Below are 14,279 nucleotides of genomic sequence, written 5' to 3' on the forward strand. Positions count from 1 at the left end.
AATGAAGGTAAGGTACGGGGAGTAAATCTTAAAAGATGAGAACTAATTTTGGGAGTACCAGACACTAAAATAAGAACTTATACCTTTTGTAGGCCTGACCTTAATCTGGTACCCGTTATGGAACTGTAGGGCAGACATGACAGGCATTAAAATTAAACTGAACTGTAATGGATTGGTTACAGATTTGAGCATTTACAGTCCTATTGATCCTAAAGAGCTACTTTCACGGACTAACTTACCGAGCATATTCTTGAAGTATTAGAGTAGTTGAATATTAAAAACCAAGAGTAACACTTAAGATATAACACGTAAGAGTAACTTATATAGTGAAGTATTTAACCAAGATAGACTGAAATTTAAAAAAATTATCGAGGTTACCCAACACTATATAGATGTCTATAGCTTTCTTTTAAAATATAAAGGTGTTTGTGGTTCCCGAGGTGAAAGTGAAATAAAAAAGGGTGAAATAATGATAATAATAATAAAAGTGATACCTATATTAATGAATATCTCACTGAAGTACAAGGCAACTAGCGGCTGTAGCAAGCTGAGTAAAGAAGATCAAATAAATATACATATTATATAACATAGCCTACTATTATAAATTTAATATGGAATGACACTAAAGCCTTATTAGTTTCCAATGTTTTTTTTAACACATTATTAGCAGCAAGTTAATAATTTTTGTTTGATTCGACTTTCATAAAATTCGTTAAATAATCGTCAATGGTAAAAAAGCGCCAATTGTTTTTTGTATAATGCCTTGTTGTCTTTTGGAATAAAGAAAACTGTTTTTGGTATTTTCGATGTTAACAAAATTGAGAATCGTCCCTTTTCTTGTTGTCGTAAAAATCTAATAATTGATTCTGATGTGCAACCTCTCATATACCAATTGTTCCATTATTTTTGAAACATTTTTAGTTTTTTTAATAAATTACATTTCTTCTTCTTTTGTTCATTGCTTTGCAAGTTGTATTTTTATTGCGCAACAAAAACTGCAATTGAAAACAAAACTTGTATTAGCTAGATCAGGATACAAAAATTTAAATATAACAAAAAATATGGAACGGTTGGTATAGTTTTAACGACGAATTTAATAATTCTCCAATAAATTTTCATTTTTAGATATCCTTCTGATAATTTATTCAAGAATTATTATATTGTCCTTAACACTGTTGTAAAGTACACAATTTTTGTTATATTTTTGAAGTAGATGTTAATAACTAATTTAAGCAGTTAATTTAATTAAATATGCAGGAAAAATTGTTGTAATAATAACTTTGAGAATCATATTTTCGTTTAAATTTAAGGATTCGGTAGACCAAGTAGAGAACTTTTCATCTTATGATCAGGGGACAATTGCGCCGGTGGTGCCTGCTATAATCCGGTCGCGATAAAGGATCCGCAATGGGCACGATTGTGTCATCAGGAGATTTAATCCTCATTGCACAATCATTATTAGGCTTTAATCCAATTAATTATATGTATATGTTGTATATCTCAGATAGGTAATGGAAAAAATATTTTATACTTAGTAGATATAAGTTCGTAAGTGTAAGTGTACATTCTTTAAATCATTTCTTATATTTTAGTTCCATTTGTATTTATATAACCTAACATATTTCGTGTATTAATGTATTACAGTGCACACGAAAGACATTAAGAGATTAGGTCACTACGGAAGGCAGCGTAATCATATCCAGAGATTGGGTATCGTTTGAGTTAGTTCGGCACAATCGTGACCTCAGCTGAAACCATCTTAGGTAAAATCGGCACAATCGTCCCATACAGGATATTGTGTGTGTGTGTTCTTTATAGTTTTATAGTAAGTGAAAAGTAACCCATAAAGGGATATACTGCAAGGGATAGAGAAAAATGGTCAAACGTGATCGCGAACATCCATTAGAGGATTGCATAAGAAGAAGAGAAGAGCTCATAAAAAGTATGTAATAAGCTGATTATAATGACAAGAATGTATTCTAAGGATTTCTTGGGTGAACAACATAACAAATATAAAGATATTGTAAAAAGTATCCTATCAAACAATGATTATTTAAATTTTATATAACTTCTTAAGGAGGTACGAAAATGTATTAGCTTACTTATTAGTTTTTAGATTAAATGCTTGGTTTCCAATTCAATATAGTCATAATTACCATATTTTTCAAGCTAATATTATCAAAATCAAAAAATTTTGTTTGGTGCAGTAAAACACCATCCAGATGATGATTTATGTTTTATTTTATTATTAGGTAAATTTTGACATTGAAAGTTTATATATAAAAAATTATTTTTTACGACAAATATAAAAATAGCTAAAATACAATATAATGGCCTTAATTCCTGGAAAATGTTTATTTCGAAATAGTAGCCTACGATTTCTTTTTTAAGATTGCTCTTTATAACACTAATAATATGCCGCTTCAACGTCAATAATAATCGGAAACATACCAACACCAGAAGGAATCAGATAAAGAGATCGGCTCAGCACATTTCTATTTAATTTTATTATCATATCTTAACACGAGATTATATGACTACCAATGAAATACATTTTACCTTACTAAAGGTTACCTTGAAGCTTTTAAAAGTACTCTAAGTACAAGTACTCTAAAAAAACCAAAATTAAAATAAATTGAAGATAAATAAAAGACGTAGATAACTGTACATATCTGGGATCAATCATGGAAACAAAGCAGTAGTTGATCAGATGTATAAAAAATAATAGTAAAGACACACCATGCAAATAACTTCTTAAAGAAAATGTGGAATACACGCGATATATCAGAATTAACAAAACCAAAATATGTATTACATAACTGTATTAAGAGTATATTCTTGTATGGCAAAGATTCTTGGAAACAAAAAAAAACTACCAAAAATTACAAACATTTTTATAAATAAGTCATTGAGAAAAATTCTAAAAATATACTGGCCTGATAAAATAACAAACACAGAACTATGCAGAATGAAATATGAGAAAATAATAGCCACGATTAATAAAAGGAAATGGAAAAGAATTGGACATACACTAAGGAAATAATATAACCAGAGAGGCACTCGAATACCAACCAGATGCAAGAAGAAGAAGACCGAATAATAGCTGGAGATAAACTGTAACAAGAGACAATAAACGAATTGGCCTGAGATAGAGAGAGGTAAACCAGAGAACGAGAAATAAAGAGACATGGAAAATACTTGTAGAGAAAAGAGGAAGAGAGAGGGAGAGATAGAGAGAGAATATGATACATACAGAGAAAAAAATAAGCAGTCTTGATACTAGTATCGCTGTCACACCACGGAAACGTTTATCTATTTCGCTAGAGGTAGAGGTTTAATGTGATACAGACTGCTACGTTTATTGAATCTTCTTCTTAACAAGCTATATCAAGTACCCTTAACGTTGGCGATTAACATGGCGAAATTGTCTCTGTCTCGAGCTATTCTAAATAATTATTGTGCTTTTTTATGCCAGTCCACTCCCTGATATCTTCAACCAAGAGGCCTGTTTTCTACGAATTCCTCTGCGTTATTTTATTTTACCCATCATAATATGTAAGTTGAAAAATATTATATCGGTCTCCCCTTGTTACGTGTCCAAAATAGGCCATCTTTCTACGTTTGATCTACGCGAAGCGTGGATCCTAAGTAGCAAACGGTGGATCTGTCTGACTTTTTCACATTTCCCATATGTACGCATCTGGTGGCGTTAGTTCTGGTGAGTGGCAACTCCCAAAATGATTGCGCAGTATTCGAAGAGACTCCTGGCAGTGTGACAGGTTGTCCCATCCTGCTAAAACCATTATTGGTTGTAAGCTTGGACCGTTTTCGTGATCTTTTCCGTATGACCAAAAATAGTATTTGACACATACAAATTTGAGGCATCCGAATTTCAGTACTGTTTATTTTGCAGCATACATGATAACATGATAAAAAAATCAATGTCAGTAATTCTTTGCTGAAAAACCAAATTTTTGGATAAGTTCTCGGTAACAATAATATATTAGTTATAATATATATTAATACAACAATCTTTCTGGCAAAATAGTTATATAACATTTAAAAATATCTGTTTCTTTAAATATTTAAACATTTTTGGAAAAGCTTTCAACAAAGCAGTTCAAAGCTTGTTATTGTTAGGAATTAGATATAAAAATTTACATTTGATTGGCAATTCTAGTAGTACTAAAGCTTCTATAAGTGAAGATAACATTGTAGTATAAAATGTTTTATGTGTAAATGTAAAAATTGTGTACCCCAAAGCAGTTCTCGTAAAATGAAATAATTTGTGCCCAAAAAATAAAAACAAAAAAACTCGTCGTAATTTAATGAATCTGTTATGTTTGTACAACATTTTGTAAAATGTGGTTGAATTTATATTAATATGTTATCTAATTTAAAAAAGAATTTAATGATTTAAATTTTACAAACAATGTTAACTAGGCGTCTATCAAAAATCTAATTGAATGTTAGTACTTCAAGCAAGGTACAGGTATGTAGTGTAAATTATTTTTTTACTCACGAGCACATTCCCACTGAGCACTTCCAAAAGATATAAAACAGACTGGAATAAAGTTAACGACATGTATTAACAAAAACGCGAAACAGGAGGAAATATTCTTAAGTAAAAATTATTTGAAACAATTTAAAGCTGAAACATCAAAACATTATTTATGCTACACAATTATTAAACAAAAGAAACAACAAAATCAGTTATACAGTGCGTCTAATTTATTAAAAATATAGGTACATTTGCTCACTAATTAACCCTCTTTATCAATATTATTGTTTAGATATTATCTATATAACGGTATTGTAAAAGCGTTGTACTTTATGGATGCGAAAACCGGAAACTCACTAAGGGAAGCCGCACACCAAAGAAACATGAAACGTAAAACATAAAACATGAAACGTGAAACACGTTTCATGAAAATAAAACAATGCTAAACAAATAGAAGACCGCATACCAATGAAACGAGTGTGATTCATGCGTGTGAGACATTTTTATCTTCGGAAGGCGCACACCAAAGAAACATGAAACGTGAAACATGAAACATGAAACGCGAAACACGTTTCATGGAAATAAAACACTGCCAAACAAATAGACGTCCGCCCATCTATAAAACGAGTGTGATTCATGCCCATGAAACATTTTTATCTTCTTGAAACGTGTTTCATGAAATAGGACGTGTTCTATTTTTCGATTTCAGTTTCATTGTTTTGAATAATTAATTACGTGCGTAATATGAATGCTGACCAAGAATTTAATATTGCATTGGTTTCTGTGGTGGAGCAGAACGAAGAGTTGTACAATTGTAACCTGGAGTGGTACTCGAATAGACAATAACAAGAAAATATCGTTTTCTTAAACCAGGACCCACAATAAAACAATGTAAATGTTTAAATACTCATTCTATAAAATGATGAAATTTAGCAAGATGATGAAACGTTGAAGTTTAGCAAGATGATTATCTAATTCGTTTGCAACCAAGTATTATGTAAGTATCATGGTTATGATTTTTGGACAGTAATAAAAGAGTTGCCAAAACAGCAATGACCTCGTCGTCGTCACATTCCATTATTTACTATACCTACATATTTTACTTTTGTTTCTTTGATTAATATATTAGTGTAGGAAACAGATGCTGAACTTTGCAAACTCGACACAAGTCCGGTTTTATTGTATCAAGGGGTGCCTATTATGAGACTAACTTTTTCTTAAAAGATTTCGCCCCGAAACACCCATTTTCATTCCTTTAAAGAGGTTAGGAAAAAACCCTACTTCATCAGTAGGGTTTTTTATAAATATATATTATAGTTTAGGGTTTTTGATTTTTGTCCACTTTGTCTACCTACCCACTAGCGCAGCGCAAAGTTAAGATCTAGCCGTTCTTTCTATTTTTGAATCTGTGCTTCTGAATTTTTTCTTCCATTAAAAAAACCGCAAAAAATGGCAAAATTGGTGATTTTGTTGGCATGTGTTGCTGTATTTAATGCCGTAAGCGCACTTGATTGCTACACGTGCACCGACGATGCCTGCAAAAAGGATGTAAAAGAAATGCAAAAAGTTTCCTGTGGTAAACCCGCTGACCAAAATCAAGAATCCGTTTGCCAGAAAGTAACATACAAAGGCAAGGATGGTAAGGAACACATCGAAAGAAAATGTGCCTATGCTCCCAAGAACAGAGAGGCTCAGTGTCCCGCATCCATAAACAAAGCTGATGTAACTGACCTAAAATGCCCATCCTGTAAAGCTGATCTTTGCAACTCAGCTACCACCATCAACTTCAGCCTAACAGCATTCGCTGCAGTAGTTTTTGCCATCGTAGGCCAAAAATTCTTATTATAAAGCATATGGGCCTCGACAAACATCAGCAGAAGAACAAAGTTACGATTATTTGAAACTAATGTAAAGTCTGTCCTGTTATATGGAGCAGAAACATGGAAACACCATAAAAAATTCTTTCAGAAAATACAATCCTTCATTAACAGGTGCCTACGTATTATACTGAGAATGTTTTGGCCAAACAAAATTACTAATGACGAATTGTGGAGAATAACAAATGAAGAAAGGATAGAACATACAATAAAAAAACGGAAATGGAAGTGGATAGGACACACCTTACGAAAACCAGCAACAAATATTGCTAGACAAGCTCTACATTACAATGCTCAAGGCAAAAGAAGAATGGGTAGACCATCTTATACGTGGAAAAGAACAATAGAGAAAGAACTCAAAGAAAATAATTTAACATGGAACGATGCAAAAAAGAAGAGAATGGAGAAAACTAGTAAACAAAATTGGACGGAACTCAACAGATGATGCGTGGGACTAGCAACCTCACCATCATTCCTCATGCTACTTGAAACACCGCAAGGTGCCCTTTGCTCCACTTGGAGATGTATGATATATGATGATGATGATAGTTTAGGGTTTATATTATGGTTATTGCAACATCCCTGCGGAAACTACATCTATCCCTGAAAATAAGTTTGGCGGGCATGTTTTTACAATTTTCTCATTACCTATTATATTTTTGGAAACAAAGCTTATTCAGAATTAAAGACCACTAACTGCTCTACAAATAAGGTTCTATGCATTCTTTTCGTATAAGCAACCGTTACGGCACAGTGGCGCCGTAAACTTCAGAAATGCTTTGGCGGGCTCCAGTTTTTGTTTTTTTTTTCGTCACCTATTCATTTTATTGATAACGTACTTATAACAAATGAAAGAACACACTGTCTGTTACACATTATGACAGTCACTTTTTGCATATTTTATTTATTCATTTTTCTTTTTTTTGAGGTGGTTTCAAGGAAAATTTGGGGTAAATTATACAAATTTGTAAATAACACTTGTACTTGGGTAATCGCTGAAAGTTTTTTTACGCTAGCATACGCGGTTCAGATGGTATAAAAAGGGTTATTTTTTAAATTTAACACACTATAATTTAAAAATATGCAGTTGCCTTTAGATAAAACCTACACCAAAAAATCAGCCATTTATTTGTGATTAATTGCCGCTGGGTTGCTTCTTGATTACCATTACGGTTAGGGAAAAATAATTTTTTTTTTAAAACATCTTTTTTTCAAACTTGTCAACTTTGGGGAGCCACCCCCGCTAAACGGTGTGTGATAGGCATATGCTGCCGCGGAATAAATTGTAGGAAATATAGTCTTCTTCATATTTCTATAAAGGAATTTTTTGTGCAATAACGTACAGGAAGGGCTATGTTTCGCTAAAACCACAAACTACCCCTTTTATAGGGATGAAAATGCGTGTTCCGGGGCGAAATCGTTTAAGAAAATGTTTGTCTCTTTAAAAGCACCCCTTGATGTACCAGAAAAAAAAATGAAACCGGACTTGTGTCGAGTTTGCGAAATTCAACCTCTGTTTCCTACACTAATAACATGAAACGGTTTCGTTCTTCACAATTTATTTGTTTCATGTTTCACGTTTCACGCTTTATGTTTCACGTTTCTTTGATATTAAAAAAGCAATTAAAGAGCGGCGCCGACAGCTACGACCACGTCATCACTTTTCATTGCCGACTATACAAATTTTATTTTTGTTTCATCGATTAGGATATCACATGAAACGGTTACTTTTTTACAATTTATTTGTTCCATGTTTCACGTTTCATGTTTCGCGTTTCATGTTTCGCGTTTCATGTTTCTTTGATGTGCGACCTGCCTAAGGAACGGAACATAAACTTCTTGTTCTGGAAATGGATTTTTGCACAGGTCAGCAGGTATATCCAGAATGATGCATGTAACAAATGAAAGAATGAGACAAATCATGGACTCAAACCACCATCATATTATAAGAAATAGAGCAAAAACAGTTTATTTGGTAAAATTTATGTACAGATAATAAGAAACCATCACGTACGTTAATATTTGAATATTATTGTGGAAGTCGAAACGTCAATAAAATCATTTTTTAAGTCAAGGCAATGTCAGAGAGAGATCTAAGACCAGAAGGACTCAGGCTATAAGTGAATTGAGACTGGAAACCGGAAGACAATTGAGGTGTTGAAGTGAACATATATAATGCTGATTGATGTTAGCATTACATACACCCCTCCCCCATTCAGTATCACCCCTCGGTAATCTGAGCAACCTTGTGGAAAAATCGTCGTCACCAATCCCGGTGAGAAGCAGGATCAGAGTAGAAATGGTCGTCTAAAGAATAGATTGGAGACGTCGGATATGCTATTCATTACGCAGATGAAGATCATGCAAAAAGAACAAGAGCAGCCTGGAATAAATAATCAAAAAATATACACACATAAAGTATGAAGTGACGTTAATAAAGACGAAAGAGCGGCAAAAGAAATATCAATATTCATAAAACCTAAATGGAGATAATGTATATAAGATTACCAGCAAGATGAAAATGGAGATCAATATGAACCATATTTGGATAAACAACAAGAATATTTGGTGTATATATGCAGTGAAGGATAATGCAATCTTCAAAGAGAGGGGCTTTTTTAACTCTAAGAGCACGAGATGAATACGTTACCCTCAAGCAGCAAGTGAGGCGAATAGTACGACTGGAATAACTGATACTGTGAGAGGATGTGTAGAGACAGAGATAACATAATCGGCTATAATACGATCAACACTTGGAAGAAATAAAAAATATTAGAAGAAATAAACAAAGTAACCACATCCTACAAATAATTACACCAAATGATAGACAACACAACAGTGAATGTCGAACCTGAAATCACAGGATATATAGACAAAGTATTTAAAACAACAAAAAACAACAAAAGCACTAGGACCAGGAAACCCAAAAATGGAACTGAAGAGTCATATCACAAAAATTTGTTCAATTATTGTTTAATAAAATTGAAAACAGAGAACTTTACGTTAATGGAACACATGTTATCCATATTTAAAAAAACGAGACAATTTCAAGAATGTTTTCCGCAGTCAAAAAAGAAAAAAACAACATGTGGATAGCTACAGTGAAGAATTAGCGATTCCGCAAAGCCACATTTATTTGGCTATCTGAATAGATTTATCACGAGGCAAGTCATCGAGAAAAACAAAGAGAAAAACATTGAATCGCATGTCTTTCATATATTTGGAAAAACTGGGTTTTACTGGGTCAGAAAACCCAGTAAACAACTATGGAAAGCAATGATAACGATAAACGTAAAGCAGAATGGACAAATAAAACAGAAATGTTATATATAGCAACTATGATGTCCATATTTTAAAGTATAATTTCTTCATCTTTGCAATAATCAATATTAAAAAGTAGATATTTTACTCTCTAAAAAGTCCCATAAATATATAATAACCAAAAATTAACTGTTTTACGGTGTTGCTTGTTTGGGGAGTTGTTCCTGATAGTGCCCCTTATAACACAGAGTAGCTTTCAGAAATGCACTAAAGATTAGTACATGAAATCTTCCATTTTTATTCAGAACTTCGTCTACTAAAATAGAATGCTCGACAATATACGACAATAGGTTATAAATGGTAATAACATTACCATTCTGTTATGTTGTCATACTTATCGGAAAAATAAATAGAGAATGTGAATTTGATTACACACATTTTTGTCTTTTATACAGCTGCTTAAAATAAGCGTACGCTTATTGATTAAGTGAATAAATTTTAATACCATTCATCTTGCATAACTTATTGCCAACAGGAATTCATCTAAAGTTGTTGAAAGTTTATGAGGACTTTGCAATTTCGTTGATGATAGCAAATAAAGAGAAGTTTAACTGTGGAGTTTTGTTCCCATTGGAATTTTATGACTGAAGTTTATTACCTTAACAGCTTCTTTAACTAAAAATATTTTCGATAAAATAAGAAGGGTAAGTATAAAAAATCGATTTGATGTACGGATTCTTTTTCTTATATCGTCATGATATTTATAATGTCATATAAAATTTCAGCAAATTTTCCATTCCTGGGGATTGTCCACTTTTTATTCCTTGTAAAGCTTGAGATATGTTGGATCAATTGAATAACTTAGAGGTCATATGACGGGCCTAAACCGGATAAAGGAGAAATTTTTTCGATCTAGGGTAGCACCGTACCCAAAGAAAAATATCCTTATAATATTAGAAACATGACTCGGAATACGATGGATTAATCGATAGCAATACAAGCAAGAAAATAATTCCGAGGTTGAAAAAGAAAGATAATCTTTTGTGTTGAAATACGTAACATAAAATATTTTTATAACAATGACAAAGAAACAGAGATAAAGAAATGGAAAAGTCAGAAAATATTAAAACACAGTACTCAGACTGAATGGTAATTTGCAGCTTGTTGCCAAAACACGTATAGCTAATGATCCGTCCATAAATGACAATAAGTATTAAAACCTAAATCTACGAAAGTTACAAAATGTCTCGAGAGGTTCAAACATGGGAAAAGTGCCGGATAGTAGGGAATTCCAAACGAATTATTGAAATACGGAGAAGAAAATCTAATTGAGAATATTACTCTAGAAAAAATATTACTACAAAAAATATTCCAGATGATTGGTGTATGAACACTATCATTTTTATGTTTAAGAAGGCTGATAAGAAAACATCCTCAAATTTTAGAGTCGTAAACTTATAGAGCCCACATTACCACTTATAAAAAGATTATAACAAATAAAAACAATAGTCTTATTCTCTACAAAACGAACAGAGATATTCGCTCCGTGCATAACTGACGCGACACCTAGCTTAGTCGCCTGAAATTTTTGGCGAACACAATTTGACATTAAACATATGATACATATGACATATTTGACTTTAATGTAATATTTATTTACCATTTTTGATAAAATTTATTATACAAACAATAAGCTCGAGTGTCAAATAAACGTCAAATTAAAAAGCGGATATTTGGAAGTTCTCTGAAGAAAATATCAATTTTAAGGATTTTTTTTCACTTTATAGTTATAGTTTAGTTGTCCGTGTTAACATTAATTAAGTGTACATCGAAAGCAATTGGCAGCGTGAATTATTAGTACCACATTTTAACATTAGCTGGGTCTATTGAACTATTAATTTTATGGTGAGTGTGTAACACAAAATGGAAATAGATGACGATAGGAATATATCACCAGATCGGGGAAAGAAAGAAAGTCAGTATGAAAAGATAAATATAAATAATAAAAATCAAAACGGCAATAATAAGGTAAGCGAATTATCTATTGAAAAAATAATTATTCAATCATTATTCGCCAAAGTTGTCATATTTCGCCGCTACGGGCGCTGGCATAGTTTCGTGTATCCCCACCATGGTTACGCACAGAGCGAACAGTTGTTCCATTTTATCTTTACCAAAACGTTATGATTGATTGTCAAACAAGTTAAATCAAAACATTAATTGAAACGTACGTCGATGTGTAATATCATGGATACGTACTGTCAATGTAATAATTAGGAAACGGTTATTATCGGTGGAAGTATTTTATAAAGTTATATTGTACATTTATATTTAACTATATTGTAATATATTAAACAAAATATAACTTTATATATTAGACACAATATCAGTCATAAATTCCAATAAACACAACAAATGCGCTAATGTCACTGTTACTGAAAATGACCAACTGCAAAATTCATAGAAGGTTTCAAAGACATGCCGTAGGTAATGTTTATCCTTGTTTAACTTATTGTGGTTTCTATGTATAAGCTGCTTAATTTTGCGATACTAGTATCTCTAAGTAGAAAAAAGACCTAGTATAAAATTAAATCGTGAATAATTTTATGCATGGGCAAAGATAGAGTGGAAGAACTATAGAAGAGAAACCATAAGGTATACCTAAAATATCAAGATATTATAGGATATTATTAACTCGGTATTAAAAATGAAAAAAAAGTGGAATAAACACATCAGCAGAATGGAAGAAGGAAGAGTCCTAACGATAGATGGAGACAAATCAAATCATTTGTAAGACATCATAGCGTGGGACGTTCTTCAAAGAAGTGAATACAACAGAGTATTATACTATTGTCTGGACCGTAAAACAGACAAGTAAGCTAACAGAATCAATTTTAATATTAAAAATCATATTTATTCAATTTAAGTTCAAATATCCACATAAAATTTTGAAAATGCCACGATATTTGTGCAAATGCTTATAAGTGTTTGGTTCACAATTTTATGGAGTTTCTGTCTTATTTACCACAATTCATACAGAGTGAGTTTTATGTATGGAAACACTCAATTATCTCGAAAACGGCTTATACGATATTTATAGGTTTTGTCAGGTAGGGGTTTCCTAATGCGGCTGATGTTATAGTGCTAATTAAATTGTTGCCAGATCTTCCGTTTTTCTGGAAATTTAACAAACTTTCTTATTTCAAATGGAATACCCTGTATATTTATTGCGTTTTGAAGTCGTTAAGTCCTTAAGAAATACTGATTATTTTTTATGTTATATTCCCTACACCTAAATGCCATAATTTCGGAGTTATTAATACATGTATTAAAAAAAATTTAAACAAATTATAAAAAATCAATTTTTTCTGCTCGAGTAGATATTATTTTACGTTCTTTGGATCATTGGGAACAAAAAAGATATTTTGTAATTTTTCTCTAAAGTTAATCGTTTTCGAGTAATAAACAATTTAAAACTGAAAAAAAATCGAATAATGACGATATTCAAGGTTCAAAAACACAAGTAAAAAATATAATTTTTGAAATTACGAAGTATCTAAATTCTGGCTCAACTATTCTTCCAATAGCTTGCTATAAGATTTTTTAGCTCGTTTTATTCTAAAACATTGCTTTTTAATTGTTAATAAAGTGCATATGAGAGGACGGGCGATCGAGCTGCATTAACAACTAAAAACAAATGTTTTAAAATTAAACAAGCTAAAATTAGTTATCGGTATCTGATAAAATAAGGCTTGAACTTGAATTTGGCTATTTCGCAGTTTCAAAAGTAATATTTTTGATTTGTGTTTTTGAACCTTGAAAATCGTCATTATTCGATTTTTTTCAGTTTTAAATTGTTTATAACTAGGAAACGATTAATTTTGGAGAAAGATGACAAAAGATCTTTTTTGTTCACAATGATCCAAACAACCGAAAATAATGTTTACCAGGGCTGAAAAAAATGAGTTTTATAATTTGTTTACAAATTTTTTTAAAATAAATATAGCAATAAGTCCGAAATTATGACATTTAGGTATAGAGAATATAACACGAAAAATAATCAGTATTTCTTAAGGACTTCAAAACGCAAAAAATATATAGGGTGTTCTATTTGAAATAAGAAAGTTCATTAGATTACCGGAAAAACTGAAACTTTGACAACAATGTAATTAGCACTATAATATCAGCCGCATCAGAGAACCTGTACCCACCAAAACCTATAAAAATCGTGCAAGCCATTTCCGAAATAATTGAGTCTTTCTATACATAAAACTCACTCTGTATTGTTACCAAAGTACTATTTTTATTAAAACATATTTTGTAAATTTGTTATTATTATTATAATTTTATTAATGCCATAGATTAATATCTTTATTTCTAAACGAATAACACACAAAATTTTAATTTGTCATTATCGAAACGGGAAGCAAAATTACCAATCCTGCTGATATTCACATAATTAAACTTGTTAGGATAATTAATTTACTAAATAAAATGGAGAAAGAGCGAACTAATTCTACTATTCAAAAAAGAAGATAAAAAGCAGTCAGAAAACTACAGAGATATTAACTTGTTAAATACTACCCTAAAGCTTACAACTAAAATTTTACAAGACCTAATGAATCAGAGGATAAGTTTAG

General features: G+C 31.6%; 2 protein-coding genes across 3 annotated transcripts in view; one reads left to right on the forward strand and one right to left on the reverse strand.

The window, feature by feature from the left end:
* Positions 1–14,279, reverse strand: part of LOC114331135 (protein quiver) — an 84,431-nt gene that overhangs the window by 64,743 nt on the left and 5,409 nt on the right. The window contains exon 2 of one of the 2 annotated variants that reach the window (XM_028280614.2): positions 4,523–4,564. The exons of the other annotated variant lie outside the window; for it this stretch is intronic. Coding sequence (XP_028136415.1) covers positions 4,523–4,564 — 42 coding nt within the window. The remainder of the gene's footprint in view (positions 1–4,522; positions 4,565–14,279) is intronic. 2 annotated transcript variants of the gene reach the window in all.
* LOC114331136 (uncharacterized) lies at positions 5,833–6,364 on the forward strand. Its single transcript, XM_028280616.2, has one exon. It carries the CDS (start codon positions 5,951–5,953, stop codon positions 6,347–6,349), a length of 399 nt encoding a protein of 132 aa, XP_028136417.1. The 5' UTR covers positions 5,833–5,950; the 3' UTR covers positions 6,350–6,364.

Source organism: Diabrotica virgifera, chromosome 2 (genome assembly GCF_917563875.1).
Source record: "Diabrotica virgifera virgifera chromosome 2, PGI_DIABVI_V3a".
Lineage (NCBI taxonomy): Eukaryota > Metazoa > Arthropoda > Insecta > Coleoptera > Chrysomelidae > Diabrotica > Diabrotica virgifera.

Excerpts from the sequence above, each read along its gene's own strand:
- LOC114331136 (XM_028280616.2), top strand. The coding sequence starts at position 5,951 with ATGGCAAAATTGGTGATTTTGTTGGCATGTGTTGCTGTATTTAATGCC.